Below are 18688 nucleotides of genomic sequence, written 5' to 3'. Positions count from 1 at the left end.
GAATAATACAATGAAGTAAGAAATCTCCATACAGAAAGTTACAAACCCATTTTAGAATTAAATAGGCCATTTTGGTATAAATAAGCATAATACTCTTTTTTTTCCTACAAATTTCCATTTTTGTGTCTATAAAAGTTACGATATACTCTATAAAATTCCAGGTAACCGTTATCCCAAAACTAGTTTCCCCTCGAGTCGGAGCTGTTAGGTGAGTCACTCAAACATATCTTCTTTTAACATATAAAATGAATATAACTTTTGATTGGACCAATAAATATATCCTTTTCAAGAAGGAAAAAGAAAACAATATAACGATCTTCTTACACCCAACCCAAATACGTATACGATAAAAAAAAAAGATACGTAAACCAAATACTTTTGTGGGTTAGCCGGAAAGTACAAAGATGAATGCGGTGAGATCGGCGTTAGGCGATATGGTAATAACCTTTTTGTGGGTTAATCTCTCGGCCACGTTTGGGATACAGACGGCGGCGATTGTTTCCGCCGCCGGGTTTCATGGTATCACTTGGGCGCCTCCGGTGATCTCAACATTGGTGGTTTTCGTCTCTATCTCGGTTTTTACGGTTATTGGAGATTTTATCGGCGGCGCTAGCTTCAATCCTTGTGGAAACGCAGCGTTTTATACCGCTGGCGTTTCCGGAGATTCTCTCTTCTCCTTGGCCATTCGATCACCTGCTCAGGTACATATTTATGAGAGCTAACTAGCTTCTGAAACCGAATCATTTTTTTTTAAGTACTTGTGAGTTGTGACATCTTTTCATTTGAATCAAGTTTTCTTGTAGCTTCCTGTTAGAATCTACTTATTAAAGTATGATCGTTATTAAGAATCGTCCGTTAATTACACATTTTATTGAATTCTGACACTTGTTTTTTGTAGTTGAATATTCTTACACTTGTTCTTTTGTTAGATCAATTTTCTTACACTTGTTTTGATATATTGACAGCATGCGCAGGAATACAAAAAAAAAAAAAACTGTTTTATTACGTGTGTCCATTTGGTGATGTATTTTTTAATAACATATGTAGAAACATTCTCAATTGTAGATTTTTGCCCAACTGGTACCCGCTGGCAAAAAAAAAATATTTTCTATTTATATTTTGAATGTATCCAAAATTATAATAATTTCATATATATATATATATACAGATATATATATATATATAGATTGAAGATATTATATATATACTATGTTTTTTTTTGTGTACTATATATATAATATGTTAAATACATATTTTGGCGCTATTCTCTTTCAATTTAAAGAAAAATGTTACTTAGCTAATCAATTCCACATTTCACATACAAAGATGTAAAATTATGTGATCTCAGGCAGTAGGTGCAGCAGGGGGTGCCTTAACGATCATGGAGATGATACCGGAAAAATACAAGACTATGATTGGAAAACCTTCACTGAAAGTTGATGCACACATTGGAGCTATTTCAGAAGTGATTCTAGGTTTTTGTGTCACATTTTTGGTTTTGCTAATTATCCTAAGAGGTCCTCGAAAACTCCTCGCCAAGACTTTCTTGCTCGCAATTGCTACCGTCTCGGTGTTTATGGTTGGATCTAAATTCACTAGACCATTCATGAATCCTGCCATTGTAAGCTCATTTTTTTGACCCTACATTCAAATATATAACTGTTCTTTAAACAAATAAAAAGCTTAAAGCATTTTGAAAATGAATCTTGATAGTAGTCTTGTGGTGTATATATTATTGCGATGCAGGCTTTTGGGTGGGCATATATATACAAGTCTCACAACACATGGGACCATTTCTATGTGTATTGGATCAGCTCCTTCACCGGAGCCATTTTATCTGCGACGCTCTTTCGGATTCTATTTCCACCGCCACCTCCGATCCAGAAAAAGCAGAAGAAAGCCTGAGAAATCAAGAAAAAAAACATTATAACTCAAAAAGATCTCATGAATCGTATGTTATATGTTTTAAGTTATTTTTGAACTTTGTAGTAGACTCAAGATTGCGTAATTTATTCACTCTCGTCCGGTTTCATCGCACTGAACCAACTTTAGCTAACCAAACTTAACCGGTCAAACCATTACGAAATTAAATTGGGGTTGATAATGTTAAATCACGCAAACATTATGATACTATTTTTTTTTATCTCCTCAATAAAAAAAAACTTTCAAGCTGATTGTGGGAGTTACCAAATGTGGGAGTTACTAGCATCTCTCCCGCAATCGTAAGCCAAATAACGTCTTTTGTTTGTTTCCGTCTCCGCTCAAATACACGACGAATACAGATCTGGAGGAGGAGAAGCACAAGTTGAGATCGAAGCTTTTTCTCCAGATCAATCCGGCGATTTGAGCCGCTCTTGCATTTTCCATCCTTCGATCTGGAGCCTTTACAGGATCCGCCGCAGACCACGGCGTCCTCCGGCACCGGCAACGGCAACGGTAAGATACGGTACCGTTCGCCTTCCTCCACTGAGCTCCTGGAGTCCGGTACTGCCACCGTTTCTCCTCCTTCCTCCGACTCTCATCAGGGTCTTCTCTCTGACGACGGAGGGAAGATGGCGGCTAAGCGCGGGATTGGACGCCACGACTCTCTTGCTGACAAGATCCAACGCCATCGCGGTGTTCTGCTCGTGATTTCGGTTCCCATTGTGCTCATCGGACTCGTTCTTCTGCTAATGCCTGGGAGATCGACATCTGACGCCGTCGTCGAAGAGTACACGGTGCATAACCGTAAGGGAGGCCCGAATTCTAGGGGTCCGAAGAATTACGCCGTGATTTTTGATGCTGGGAGTTCTGGAAGCCGTGTACATGTTTACTGTTTTGATCAGAATTTGGATCTTCTTCCTCTCGGGAATGAACTGGAGCTCTTTCTACAGGTAACATTGGGTCCGTTTTTTCTCTTGAGGCTCTCATCTAATCATAATCGATGCTTAAGAATTGGATACTGTTCACCAATGCATAGTTTGCTGGATATGATACTAGAACTACCATTTACCTGCAGTGCTTGATAGATCTCGTGTTGTTAGCTTGATTCAGTTTTCTTATTTTGATTCGTGGTACATTTGTGTTTTTTAAGTTGATATGATTGTTAGTGTGTTGAAAATACTTGTGCAATTTCGCTGGAGTTTATTCATATTTCTCGGCTAGAGCTTCATTGACCTTGTTTGAGATACACCCAAACTCTGTCTCTCCCTGATCCAGCAATCTTCAAAGCTTAGATTACGTGCAATTTGCCTTTCGAAATCGTTTGAAAGAATTGGGTTATAGTACGGCATTTTGTTTGGAATTACTTTTTTCATTATGCTAGTTTCTATATTTGATCCTGCTCTAGATTTGATCATCGCAATAACTCGCCGTGAGGCAAAGCTTCACAGGATAAACGGTCAGCGTATAACTTGGCTCTCGATGTACATAATTGGCATGAGCTCTGTGTCTGTGTTCCTGGAATCCTATAGGATGCTTGAACTCACCTTAACTAGCATCACGAAGTTCCTTGTTTCTTTAAATTCTGCCTTGAATTTCCCTTTTTGTTGCACTTTGCTGGTGCTTGTTGGAAATTTGGCTCTAAACTATTGACCGATTTGATTTCAGCTAAAACCAGGGTTGAGCGCATATCCTACTGATCCCAGACAAGCAGCAAACTCATTGGTATCTCTTCTTGACAAAGCAGAAGCTTCTGTTCCCCGTGAGTTGCGTCCGAAGACACATGTCAGAGTTGGGGTATGGAAATGAATTCTTTGCACGAGTAGATAACTGAAGCTATTTTTTCATATTATCGTTTGCTTTGTGAATCATCTGAAATGTTATTCTCAATATCTTGTCAGGCAACTGCAGGTTTGAGGACGCTGGGTCATGAAGCATCTGAGAACATTTTGCAAGCGGTAGTTTTATTTATATATATTTTTCATGAAAATTCTGCTCACTTAGCTCTTATACTTTATTATAATTTGTTTTATAAGGTTAGGGAACTCCTGAGAGATAGAAGCATGCTAAAAACTGAGGCAAATGCTGTTACTGTGCTGGATGGTACCCAGGAAGGTTCTTATCAGTGGGTATGTTGTCCCACATTTGTTCCTGTCATACAAAACGTCATCTTGCTGTATTTCTTATGTGTCTGCGTCTATACCTTTAATCTCATTGTCACCATTCCGAGAAGTAAATTCTGGACTGGTATCCTTTCTAGTTTCTTCATAATTCAATAAGAAGTGTCCAATATTCAGTATGGCAACCCTAATAGTTTGAAGTCTAGTATGTCAAAATCTATAACTTCAAGCTGGTGGACCCTAACCAAGCTCTAGTCAAGCTGATATTTTTGTCTTAATGGGCTCTGAATTTGCAGGTGACAATCAACTACTTGCTAAGGAACTTGGGAAAACCATACTCAGATACGGTCGGAGTGGTTGATCTTGGAGGGGGGTCTGTTCAAATGGCATATGCTATATCCGAGGAAGATGCTGCAAGTGCACCAAAACCATCAGAAGGAGAGGATACATATGTCAGAGAAATGTATCTGAAGGGACGGAAGTATTTCCTCTATGTTCACAGGTTTGTCATCTGTTACGGTTTTCTTGATGTTTTGTTTCTTCAAATTATCTTATCGTAGTGACATCTAAAGAGTGCTGGTGGTTTTAGGCTTTTCTACTTCATCTATATGTCTTCTAGACTTCATCTTCCTTTCATGCCAGCCACACAACTTGTCTCTTATCCAAACTCTTTAATGTGAGATGTTGTTGGCTTCTTCTTGCGTGTAGTTACCTACATTACGGATTACTGGCCGCCCGAGCAGAGATTTTGAAAGTCTCTGATGATTCAAACAACCCCTGCATCGTGACAGGCTATGATGGTGAGAGCATTTTGGTTTATCATAAATACTGTTTCTTTCCAACTAAAGTTGTCTTTCATTTATCCTCATAAGATTACACATGTTTTTATTGTTGCTATGATCTTCGCCATCCTTTGCTAGAAACTCTCTGGCTATGCAATTGCTCTTACCGGATTGAATCCGTAGTTTTCGATTTCTTCTGACATTTTTTGTTCTGTGTAGGTACTTACAAGTATGGAGGAGAAGGGTTTAAAGCCGCTGGATCGCAATCTGGTGGGAGTGTAGATGAGTGCCGGAGGCTAACCTTGAATGCACTCAAAGTGAATGATACACTGTGCACACACATGAAATGCACGTTCGGTGGAGTATGGAATGGTGGTCGAGGTGGTGGCCAAAAAAATATGTTTGTTGCTTCTTTTTTCTTCGACCGTGCTGCTGAGGTAATCCAGCTTAAAACAGCTTCATTTTTCTTTCAGAACCCGTTTACACACAACCTGTTTTTTTTTTTTTTTTTTGCAAACTCGGTACAATGGGTTTGGTGTATGGCACAGGCTGGATTCGTTGACCCGAAGCAACCTGTTGCTACAGTTCGTCCAATAGAGTTTGAGAAAGCAGCAAAGAAAGCTTGTAGTATGAAGCTGGAGGAGGGAAAATCAAAATTCCCACGTGTGGAGGAAGAGAATTTGCCTTACTTGTGCATGGATCTCGTTTACCAATATACTCTGCTCATTGATGGTTTTGGTAAGTATATCCTTATTTTTCACCTTTAAACACAAAAATACAAACAGTTCAATTCAACGGTCCACATTTTATTTGAGGTTATGACTTAAGACTAGATGACTGAACATACATATAAGAAACGGATAAGTATTCAAGGTTGTGTGATTATGATGATGGTGATGATGATGATGATCGGGCTTAACTGAAAGTTTAGGATAGTCTGATCCAGTTTTCAAGTTTGTTTTTTTCATTTATCTGATTTGTTTTTTTTTTCTTTGGCATTAAATAAAAAAGGATTAGTGCCATCACAGAAAATAACATTAGTGAAGAAGGTGAAATACGGGGATCACGCCGTGGAAGCTGCGTGGCCATTGGGTAGCGCCATAGAGGCCGTATCCTCACCGTGAGGGGCATTTTGGGAATCACACAGGACATAATTCTTTTGATTTCTCCCACAGATTTTATTTTATTTTTCTCTCCCTCAATTTTTATCACCCTTAAAGCAGAAACAAATACTCATCATTTTTATTATAATAATCGTATTTAGAGAAATGTTTTTGTCACTTATACCTTATTCAGATCTTTGATTTTTTTTTTTTGTAAATTAGAGTAACCTAAACCTAATTATTCGGTTTGTTATATTTTTATCAAGATATTGGAACATTTTCATCCTTTTTCTGTTTCTCTCGTATTTTATCATCATTCATTTAGTTTTGTTAATGTACCAAAACTGATTAGTTTTTCTTTCTTTCTTTTTTGAGAAAAGGTTTTCAATCATTAGTCTATTTATTACTGTTTTATTTTATTTTCTCCCTGCATTTTGACACTCAGCTAAATTTGAGTTTTTTCAAGTGAATGAACAATTAACAATCTACCAATTACTTTTTTTTCTTTTCAATAAACACTATTTATTACTACTCGAAATTTATAATATGAGAATCACTCGCTCGACTCATTGATAGATTACTAAAAGTGATAAAATGATGATTATTACTTATTTCATAAAGCACTAATTTCTTTTCTTTGCTTACAATGGCGTTTGTAGAATACTTTATCAATTTGACCAAGATTAGTAATTTAAGGAACAATACCCTTATATACAAAATAAATAAACTGATTTATTTCTTGCGCTAAAGTATAATAAAATAAGTAAACTAATTTGTTCCATTTGTCATTGTGGTGTTTCGTAAATCCACGTGGAGATTGAACTCCAATTATTGTCCCTCGCTCGTATCCCTCGAAAGATAGGCAATTACTTGCACACAACAAATGGTGAATCATCATTTTATTTGGCCTCTTTAATTTATCAAATATATTTATGTTCAATAAGTATAGCCAATATTTTGTAAAAGACAGTTATTTTAGTATTATTGTCTTTCGAAGTACATTAAATCTATATAGAAAATATGTTTTCTTTGTGACATATTGGGATTTTTTGATAAACTACAGAAGACTATGAACTGTATAACCTTCAAATGTATGATAAAGAAAATTCTTAACATTAATGATATAGAAACCAAAGGTTGTTATTTCAAATTTGCTCAAAACAATGATAAATCAACATAAATGTCAATCTTGTAGGTCTGGGTCATTTGGTTAGAGGCCTCGATTTAAGGCAATATGAGAAAGAAACAAGAATACACAAATATAAATATTTAACGTTTCCAGAAAAGAAATATCTTAAGGATATGACTATTTCCTTAAATCTAGTTCCAATAGTTCTTAAATATGCCCGTTATATTTATAACTATTGTATTGCCTCACGAAGACAGAGTTTAAAGTTTTAAAACAAACGGAGGCATATGTTGTCAATGCTGCCGAAAGAAAAATAAATAAATAAATAACGGACATACGTATTTGCTTCATGACCGAAGCTCAAAGTTTTCAAGATCAAAATCTAGATAAAGAGTTTTGTTCCCGTTATTCTTCCCTGTTTTATTTCTGGCAGCATTTTTCCTTCTTTTGAACCATTTATAAATGAACTAATTATTATGATATGATGTTTAGATATTAACTATTGCTTAATCATTTGATATTGATTTTTTTATTTTAATATGGGATTCGAAATTACATGTATGATTAATATCTAGGAAACGGAGGCATATTTTCAAGCTTCGTGGTGAAGCTAAGGTTCATTTTTCAATGAATTATTGGGGAATCGTTTGAATTTTAGCCAATAGAATAAAGCAAACCCAATAATACTATTTTGTCCACAAAAATGAACACATTATTTTTTAAAGGAGAATCGTATGGGTTACTGTCAAAATTTGAAAAGACTAGTAGACTACTCCTTGATGAAAAGATCATCAACCTCGATCTTTTTATCCCAATAGTTTGATTAAAGGTTTATGGATTAATCTTATACTGAAGAATTTTGTTTCGATAATCTTATAATTAAAGCTTTGGGTCTATTGATCTTAGGCTTAAAATATGCATTGCAATACGTTTTCGGTGGACCATGAACATAAACTCGGGTATGTATATATGTTTACATTGAAGAAATTTGAGCTTGAGACGTTTTATTATTGGATTCAGACCTAAGTGGCGATTTTGTTCTGTGATAATTATTTGCTTGAATTTGATATAAATATAATATATATATATAAGTTGTTTATTTCTCAAAGTAGAACAAATGAGTTGAAACCTAAGAAAAATAAAAGGATTTATGTGATACGGAGAAGGGAACTTCGATGAACACGCATGAATAAGTATCATGCTTTGATTGGTGAGCTAAATAATTTTCTAGATGTGACACTAACTTATGACCCATGCATTAGCTAAAAAATAATTGGATTGTAGATATTATCCTTTGTTTACTTATTTTGTTTACCATATATTAGTGTCGATGCACACAACATACATGGATTTATATCATTTGTTGTAATAAGATTTGATTTCCAATGCTCTCAATGATTTTAGAATAGTTGTCTTGTAATGGGGGAGCAATTACACCGAAGACTGAATAAGTCGTTTTCTAATTTATTTTAACCTCAGATTAATTTGACTAATACCTCTATTTCATTAGAAATGTCATTTATATTCTTACACATACTGAGAACAAACTTAATTTTTTGTTTACCTCTTAATAATATAATATATATTATAATTTCATTAATTAAAAACTAAATGTATAAGAATAAAAATAGAAAATTTACAAAAAACTGTAAAAAAACGACACTAAATATGAAACAAAATGTAAGTTCTAAAAACAATACTTAATAGACAAATAATAAATAAAACATGATCAAAATTGACTTAATATAGGTGTATAAATATTAAAGAATACTAAGAAAATCCTATGTTTCATAATAAATAATGGTTTAGGGGAAAAATGTTTGAAATTATATGATATTTTTTCTTGTTAGTACAAAATGGATTAGCTTTTTATAGTTTTGTTAATATGTATTTTGCATATTATTTTATTTTTTATATTATTTCATTGTTAGTTCGACTGTATTTAATTTTAAAAACAAAAATAATATTAAAATTTAAATATGTGTGGAGAAACCTTAAACACATTTTAATATGAAACAAATAAAGTATTAATATTTCTGTAGACTATTGCCAAAGTAATCTATTCACTAGCTCATTTCCTCTTGATTAGAAGATTGTATTTATACACACATATATAATAAAAAAATATACTTAAAGCATAAATATCAGGAATAACGTCACAAATTCACATAGTTACTTTCAAAGTATCTTTTAAAACTTTAATTTTATGTTTAAAAGTAATAAATATAGGAATGTTATAATCTGAAAATTCAAATTACTAAGTTTGGTAAAATAAAAGAAATTGTGACGATAGTTACGATCAACTTTTTCGGTGGTGCTTTATTATTTGGCCAAAAAATAAATAAATTACGAGAGGCTTAATACTTGTTGGGTATGGTAATCTCTGAGCTGCATAAGCTTATGCTATTGTTTGCACGTATAACATAGTTTGATTAAATATGTATATACGTGGTTAGGATATAAGGTATACACGTACATGTAAACCTTTTCAAAGCAGGTTGCTAATCATTTTTTATCCACCACTAAGATATGATGCGTATGTGATCATTTTGGATGATATTTTCATGCAAAAAGATATTACATGCACATCGAGCCAGTTCGATATTCTCAAAAAATTACGAAATCAAAGAGATTTATGGCTGATGTATGCATCAAGGAAATCCTTTAACAAGAAAAAAATGTATGCATCAAGGCTAAAGGCATCAACCTTTTTGTTTTGACGTTATCACCTTAAAAAAAATTATTTCGCCTATATGCTTTTTCTAAACTTTATAAAAATATCGTGGTGTGAGAAATATTAAAGTATATGATTGATTGATTTAACATATATAAATTTATTCGGATGAATAAACAAATGAAAATATATATATATATATATATATATATATGTATAAGCTTATTCATTATCACGCATGATAATTTTAGAATGAATGGTTTATTATTATTAGTATACCCGGCGACAAATGTTACAAGTTTTACGGGAAGATGAAGAAATTGTTAAATGTAAATCAATGTGATCTACTCGCAGAAGATCTAGAAATGTGTGGCTTATAAACATAAACGACTATCTTACACACAAATACTAGTAATACACTATGCAAGTAATTAATAGTATCTTAGTCATATCATATAGATGTTTGTCTTCTAATATATAAGGTGTTATTATGTTACAACCAAGACTATATTTGATTATTTTCTATTTGTTCAAAAAAAGACTACATTTTCTGAAAAGTACTTAACTCTTTGATTTGAAATAATTAAAAAGTGAACCTTTTTAATATATATGTACGTATGTATGGTTGTGTATGTATACATATATTAGATACGTAGGAATATGGAGAGGTGGAACATGTATGACAGAATGGTCTAGTCTATTTAATCCGCCAACAAGCCCTAGCTCTAAGGAAAAGTTGGCAAATTGACTTTCAAAATTTACAAATCAAATTTCCAAACCAATTGATAAGATAATCATCAATTATATGTTAAATAATCGTTTAATTATATTATCTCTTTATCCAAATGACGTAAGACTGCCCATGATATTTAATGGTTAGTAGAATATACAGATGGGATTAGTAAAACATACTCTAAAATTAAAAATACAACTGTCAACATTTTTAGATTTGATTCATTGAATTCAATGTATTTTCGCATCCCCATTTACTTTTGTAGATATAGTGATTCAAAATAATTTTGTTTTGTTCATAGATTTTTTTATTTATAAAACCATTCGTAGAATTGTTTTACAAATGTGATCTTTAATTATAAGCAATACATTATATGTAACCAAATAAAATATATAGATAGTCATCTAAAACAATTATCAAAGTGGATTGATACGCACGTATAAATCCTTACGGTGCTTATATAGTTATATATATACTCTTCGGCGATCAATGGTGATAATGTTTTGTAAAACAAAATCTCATATCAAACATGAAAAAACATATCTAACAATTCACACATTTTTACAAAGCGTTGGTAGTTAATCACATTCAACATGTTAAAATACTTCCATATTATAAATTAGGTCGCACGATTTCATTTTTGATGTACGACCAAATTGATTCTACCTAAATGACAAAAACCAGTTATCGTAGGGAAAGAAATAACTAGTATATGAAAACTATAATATCACGTATATATTATATATGTATATAATATGATATTTTCTATAATTTATATGGAAGTTATATATATATATATATATATTTACATACAGTTAACTTTGATATTTGGCTTCGTCTTTACTTTTTGCTCTAATTTTCTTTTATCTAATGAAATAATTGATATGCTATTGTGCAGAAAATAATCTAGACCAAATATCAAAGTTAAATCAACCAATCGCAGACATAAGAAACAAAAAGCCCTTATACTATGATCTGCTACATTCGAAATAGCTGGGCATATATTATACAATTTAGTACATATATTAATAAAGTAGAATCCTACCAACAATAAAAATAACATCGATCCTAACTTGTTGTGGCTGCAACATACATTTGTGGTCTGTCTCAAACTACGAAACAAACAATTTAGGTCTGTATTTTATTTGAACTATTGGACTATTTTTATTATAGGGTCGTCAATTTGATCCACAAGCCCGTAAGATATACTATTTAAAAAAAAATTAGTGATTAGCTTCTAAGATTTCCAATTTAACATAAGTTATATGTATGTATATATATATACATAGAGAGATGCCTGAGAATTAGTGGTGGTGCCCATGACTTTGAGCAATGTTGAATGACATCATATCCATCATCATCATTTCATTATTATTACATACCTGCATGTGCTAAATATTCACATTACACCAAGTAGGCTAAAGGAGTATTTTACCTACGGACTAATTTTAACGTCTGTATATTAGTATATAGTAGAATAGTTTCAACAATTAAAATAATTTTTTGTTTTCAATATATCTAGTGCATAATTACTCCATGGAATAAAACGTCGACAAATAAAGATCATAAGGACCATAACAACAGTTTATGATTAGATCAATTTTAAAAAATCTTAATATCCTATAATCATTCCAAAAAATAATGTTTTAATGATGTTAATACAATCGAGTTAGTTACGTCTGCACCACAATACATGTGACTTTCTAATCCGACCAGCGACACATAGATAAAATCCCATGTTTTTCAGCTGTAGAAAAAAGCATATTTAGTTTGAAACGTAGTAGTAAATCATAAACTATTAATATTTATTAAATTCACTCTACAAAAGAAAAACAATAAATAAATCGTAAATTTATCAAGCAAAATAAATAAATAAAGCGTAAGATACAAAAGAGAATTGACAATATTTAAATTGAATTCTAATACACAGGAGGGCTGCTCGTCCTCGAGCGTTGCTGCGTTGGTATGACATAAACCCGGGCCGCACATCTCAACGGCTTATGGTGGGTCCACGTGGCCCATTGAGATCCGTTGAAAGGGATAGTGATGACGTAAAAGTTGACGTCAAAGATCCCTCATCCAATGATGTGGCTCCTTCGCTTTGCAGTCTCGTCTCGGGAGCAAAAGTCAATATCCATAAGCTACACCCACATACATTTTATAATCGATAATCCCTCCATAGGGTCCACACGTCCAAAAAAATAAAAAATGAAACAAAAGAAATTTACCAGGAAACAGTATACATATGGTTTTATACTTAAATTTTTTAATCCCCGATTTCATTCCATATCTTTCGGTCCACATTATATTATATTATTATCTTAAACCATTTTATTCTGAATTGTTATTCTTATCCAATTTCCTTAATATATGCTCCACATATGATAACAAACGCGTTTAAATGAGATATTTACGGGGAAAGAGAAAATTGAGACAAAGCGATTAAAGAAAAGACAAATAAAGTTTCGGACTCTACTCTAATCAAAGTTATATGTACTTACAAAATTCATTTGGACTTTACTAGCATACTGCGACAAATCAGTTATCTAAGCCAATTTATGACGGCATGTACAATCTAGTGATTAAAAAGTTATGCGTTAAGAGGAAAAAAAAAATCACCAATTTGACATATGATCCCTGTATCAAAAGCACAATTTACAACAATGGAAAAAAACTAATAATTTGTTGAGATTGTTGTTGTTTATGCATGAGATGTCACATACCTGTGCACTATATTCTGCATTCAATCAATAAATGTCATTACTAATAAATATGTTTGTACATGTTTAGTTCAATAGTTCGTCGTCGGTCAATTAAACGAACAGATCAAACAGAAATAATTTAAGATTAACGATATCTCTAATTAATAATGTGAGGTCAGATGCAAAAAAATATTAATTAATTGGTAATTACTTTTTCAAATGCTGGAATCAAGTCGGTGGTTTGTTACAGCGTACTGACTAAAACGACTTTCCAAATTAATCTGAGTCGGCAATGCGTAGATTATTACAAACATTCATATTTAAAAAGATTTGTCTTGCAAAGATGACAGGCTGGAAAAATCGATGGATTTTAACCTTTTATATGCGCACAAAATATTATACTGCAATATTATTAGACGAAAAAAAAAAACAATTACTAATCATTTGTAGTCGTAATTGAGTTCGAAATTCATACTAAGAGGTATACATATCAGTTTCTATGAAGCTAGCTACTGCTCAAGTAAACTAGAACGATTATAATAAACTTAATTAGTATTTAGATATATAATATAACTATTGTGGAGAGTAGTCTGTGGCTCTGCGCAATAAAATAGCTAGTAAAGACAATTATACAGTTAGTTTGGTTGGAGATTATGTGCCATATATTTCAAAAGTTCGTAGGAAATTTGGGTTTGAGATACGAAGTTTGTTTTTCTAACAGTCAGAAGAAAACGACATGTGTAAGATTTTTTCAATATTTTGGTCAGAAAAAAAAAACATTTCTTCAATACATTATTCATAAACAAAAATAATAATTTAAGAAATAGTAAATAGACAAACAACAGATTGTGACGAATCCATATTTACCGAGTCAGCGTGCAATGTGCCAAACTCATCTAAACAGAGTACATACGAACGTTTTTATGATATCAACAAAATCATATGTAACATTTAGTTTAATATTCAGCTCGTAAATTAATAAACTAATTATATTTTCGTATTGGTTTTTTAGTGCCATTTGTGTTTGTGGGGAGTAGTTCTCGCTATATATTACAAAAAGTCAGAAGACATATTAACTACGTAGAATACAGATCCTCGCTTGTCTATTTTGATGATAAATATATATGACCTAATTTATATTTACTTTGTTTTAAACGTCGATATATATGACCTAATTATATAACGTATACTAAGTTCTCTTACAAAAATATACATGAGAAGCAAATAGTCCATTATATTGATCAATTTGGAATTAAAATACTATATTCTACCGAGTTTGTAAAAATATATGCAAATCTCAACTTCCTGGTTGGACATTCCTCTATGATTTTTAGTCAACAACTTGGTGACTTGACCAGCCGATATTTTCACCAACTTTTCTTAAAAAACAAAAAAAAAATCCATGCCCCAACTTATTAAAGATATAAATTTAACACTTTAATCAATTTACTTATTTTTATGAAAATTATGTTAGTATTCTTCGGGATGTGTTCTATTCTTTAAAGGCTTTTTGGTTGTTCTAAACGGATCAAAATTATATATTAAATTTCAATTTAACACCATAAACCTTAGTTTTCTATCAAATATTTTTCACAAATTATGAACATCAATTAAAAATTATTTCTCGATTTATTTTTAATTTGATTAATTAATTAACTATATTAAATAATATAAATTTGTCTTTCTTCGGCTTCAGTGGAAAGGATAAGTTAAACACCACAGAAAAAGGCTGTGGCCTTTTTGAAGAAGAGGAAGCGGTGTTAAACAAGTAAATAATATTCAACTAATTATAAAGTCTCTAATATACACCAAAACACATATACTTTAACCATACATATAACACTATTTCTCGAAAATAATATCAGCATCCGTATTAATATATAGTTTCATAATGTCAAGACATAGTGTTATATGTATGGTTAAAGTATATGTATTTTAGTATATTAAACAACTTATTATTTAGTATTGTATACGAAAAGTATTATTCCAAACTTTGTTATCTAAATAATTTAGAAATACTATATTTTATATTAAATCTCAAAAGTTTGTTAAATGTATTATCAACGACGGGGTTTTGGGCTATAAATAATATGACTGAGATTAATAACTTAATAAATTATATACAAAAGAACAAATAATAATCGAAACTGTGTTGTCTATGTGAAGCTTGTTCAACAATTCAGGAAGTTGCTTGGAGCCTACGTATCTTTCTAAATCACCAAAAAAAGGAAAAAATGAAGAAAAAAACAACAATAGTTTTATCTTTATTTATTTACAAAGTTCCTCCATTTCCTCTATATAAGCCATTTTTTCCACTCTATCAATACTTTTATTTCTCTGCCTTTAACTGCCCAAAAGATTCTCCAGCTAGCTTTCTCAAATCATTTTCTTGTTTCATCTTCTTCTTCCCTCTGTCTCTCTCTCTTTCTCTCTCTAAATAAGCATCCATCTCTTTTTCCTCAAGAAAAAAAATCTCTGTGTTCTTTTTCTTTCTCTTGTTCTTGAATCTTTAAACTAAAAAAAAAAAGGAGAGGCACATACATATATAGATAGATACACTGTTATATAGACATGGCGGTTGTGGTCGAAGAAGGCGTGGTGTTGAATCATGGAGGTGAAGAGCTTGTGGATTTGCCACCTGGATTCAGGTTTCATCCAACAGACGAAGAGATCATAACATTCTACCTCAAAGAAAAGGTTTTAGACAGCCGATTCACGGCTGTGGCCATGGGAGAAGCCGATCTCAACAAGTGCGAGCCTTGGGATTTGCCAAGTAAGTAGTAGTCAAGATCTTCCTAAACCAAAAACTCAAATTTCAATTCTTGTTTGACCATTTCAGGAGTGTTCACACATAAACACACAAAACGCTGGCTATCTTCTTGATTAAGATTACCAATTCTTGAATCATGTTTTAACACGAGGCTAGCTTGTTTTTATCCAACTTTTAAACTTCCAAAACAAATTACAATCTTCTTTGACCGTTTTCAACACATCAATGGAAGGCTTTTTGATCAAGATTCTGATTCTTATATTTTTATTTTTTAAATTGGTTTTTATAGAAAGGGCCAAGATGGGTGAGAAAGAGTTCTACTTCTTCTGTCAAAGGGACAGGAAGTATCCGACCGGGATGAGGACGAACCGTGCAACCGAGTCTGGATATTGGAAAGCGACCGGGAAGGATAAGGAGATCTTCAAAGGCAAAGGTTGTCTCGTTGGGATGAAGAAAACACTTGTGTTTTATAGAGGAAGAGCTCCAAAAGGTGAAAAGACTAATTGGGTCATGCATGAATACCGTCTTGAAGGCAAATATTCTTATCACAACCTCCCCAAATCCGCAAGGGTAAGTTCGTATAAAACTAATCCATATATGTTCTCAAATGCTTTTTTTGAAATCGATTCCAAAAGGAGAGAGATCTAATTTAATTATTATTCTTCAGTTTTCTTAAACCATAAGTGTGTTAAATTAGGTGGAGGTTTTGTCCTTTTCAATAAGTTTGATTAAGTCTCATACTATATCCAATTCAAGATTGAGCTCCAAGTGTACGTTAGCAAGTAAGAGATTGAATCCCAAACTCGAAATCAAATCTAATATTTTTTTTTTTGTTTGTGATCTTGATTACAGGACGAGTGGGTCGTGTGTAGGGTTTTTCACAAGAACAATCCTTCTACTACAACCCAACAAATGACGAGAATACCCATTGAAGATCTCACAAGAATGGACTCTCTAGAGAACATTGATCATCTCCTTGACTTCACATCTCTTCCTCCTCTCATAGATCCTAGTTTTACGGAGCAACCCAACTTCAAACCCATCAACCCTCCTACATACAATATCTCATCACCAATCCAACCCCATCACTACAATACATACAATTCGATCTATAACCACCAGGGTTTTGGTTCTGCTTCTGGTTCCGGTTCTACATACAACAACAACAACAACAACAACGAGATGATCAAGATGGAGCAATCACTTGTTAGTGTATCTCAAGAAACCTGCCTGAGCTCAGATGTGAACGCAGCCACGACCACGGAGGTATCTTCGGGTCCGGTAATGAAGCAAGAGATGAGGATGATGGAAATGGTGAATGGTAGCAAGTCGTACGACGATCTATGTGACTTGGGGGGCATCTTATGGGACTACTGATTAACTTCCGCTTGGAATAATTATGGTTATTTAATTATTTAATTGTGATGAAAGAGTATATTTGGTTGGTTTTAAATCATGTAGGTAATACATATACACATAGTATTTACTAGGGGATTTATCCTAGTTATTTTCGCTTCATTGATATTATTTAGTTGATTGTTTAATTAGTTTGTAGTGTGGGGGGAAAGGGAAAATGGGAAAAGGGATTGTGATCATTAAGTATATTTGTCAATGTACACTGTATTATACATATAATCTTCATATATACAGTTTCTTATATATAGAGCTTTTTTATGCAGCTGTTCTTATAGTTATTCTAGCGTTGTTAGTTCAATTCGATATACTCATCATACAAGTTCAAACTCAAGCAGAAACGTTTCCATGTAAAAACAAAAGAAAATGATAATATCTATGTGAACGTCAAGTATCTTTGTTTACAGTTTATAAAATGCATTATATCTGGATCAGATTTGTATTGGGATGATGACAAAATTACTTCATTGATAATCACTCAGCAATCAACATAATGTTTTTTTATAGAAACTAATATAGTAGTTTACTTTCTCAGGTCTCTTCTTTTTTTTTGTCTTAGAGAAAAAAAAAATGAAAAATGCAAATTGATGGAATCTGAATAAAACTCAGAGAGAGGAAAAAAAACACAGCTCATGAAGCACGTGAATGTTCCCCGAATCTGGGCAGCATATTAGCCTTTTCATATGCCCAATAATTTAGATTATTATGACACACTAATAAATCATTTACGAGTACTATAAGTATGAAAAACATTTCAACTAAGAACAGTGATTTAATGATGGGTTTCTTGTAAAATTACAATTCCAGATCCCTAAGTCTTGTGTCTTAAGGAACTTGGTTATTACATCAATCACATTACGTTTTCCTACTTAATTTTTTAATAATAACTGAAATTTTTTCGTACGTTTCATATCATTTAGTATTTCCAGCACTTAATTATTACATCTGTAAAATTAGTACCATAAATTAATACTATATCTATCTTTTCTTCTTCTTCTGAATATACAGATATGATCTTAAGGAATTTTTTCTTGGGGCCCGACGCACAAAGCTTGTCTTTACATAGAATAAGATATGGCTGCAGATCTGTGTTTAAGATTTGGCAGCAGATCTGTTTTTTTGGTTGAATGTACTATAATATTCTTATAATTGAATTCTTGATATTTTTATATATAATAAACGACAAAGACATACATTTTTATAGAAAATGCACCGATTTGAAAACCACCAAAGAAACAAACTTTTAGGTAAGAGCCTGAACATGTAGCTACTATATAAACATCATGCCATGCTAATTTTAGTTTTCAAATTCCCTTACTATTATCAAAATGTTCTTAAAAAG

The 18688-nt window shown here is 32.4% G+C and overlaps 3 protein-coding genes across 3 annotated transcripts; all 3 read left to right on the top strand.

Annotated features, from left to right (window-relative positions):
* Positions 1-266: 266 nt before the first annotated feature.
* Positions 267-1905, top strand: LOC18018790 (probable aquaporin SIP1-2). The gene is made up of 3 exons (XM_006400314.2): positions 267-701; positions 1349-1621; positions 1747-1905. The coding sequence occupies exons 1-3, from the start codon at positions 405-407 to the stop codon at positions 1903-1905; spliced, it is 729 nt and encodes a 242-aa protein (XP_006400377.1). The 5' UTR covers positions 267-404.
* A 327-nt stretch (positions 1906-2232) lies between these two features.
* LOC18018789 (apyrase 2) lies at positions 2233-6213 on the top strand. Its single transcript, XM_006400313.2, has 9 exons — positions 2233-2873; positions 3589-3717; positions 3822-3878; positions 3957-4049; positions 4337-4542; positions 4749-4840; positions 5042-5259; positions 5371-5560; positions 5834-6213. Exons 1-9 carry the CDS (start codon positions 2553-2555, stop codon positions 5944-5946), a joined length of 1419 nt encoding a protein of 472 aa, XP_006400376.1. The 5' UTR covers positions 2233-2552; the 3' UTR covers positions 5947-6213.
* Positions 6214-15515: 9302 nt separating this feature from the next.
* Positions 15516-17512, top strand: LOC18018788 (NAC domain-containing protein 87). The gene is made up of 3 exons (XM_006400312.2): positions 15516-15936; positions 16223-16503; positions 16786-17512. Exons 1-3 carry the CDS (start codon positions 15735-15737, stop codon positions 17308-17310), a joined length of 1008 nt encoding a protein of 335 aa, XP_006400375.1. The 5' UTR covers positions 15516-15734; the 3' UTR covers positions 17311-17512.
* Positions 17513-18688: the final 1176 nt, after the last annotated feature.

The sequence above is a fragment of the Eutrema salsugineum genome, unplaced genomic scaffold (assembly GCF_000478725.1).
Source record: "Eutrema salsugineum unplaced genomic scaffold, Eutsalg1_0 scaffold_2, whole genome shotgun sequence".
NCBI classification, from domain to species: domain Eukaryota; kingdom Viridiplantae; phylum Streptophyta; class Magnoliopsida; order Brassicales; family Brassicaceae; genus Eutrema; species Eutrema salsugineum.
Note: the sequence above shows the minus strand (reverse complement) of the source record. Positions and strands in the feature narration are given on the sequence as shown.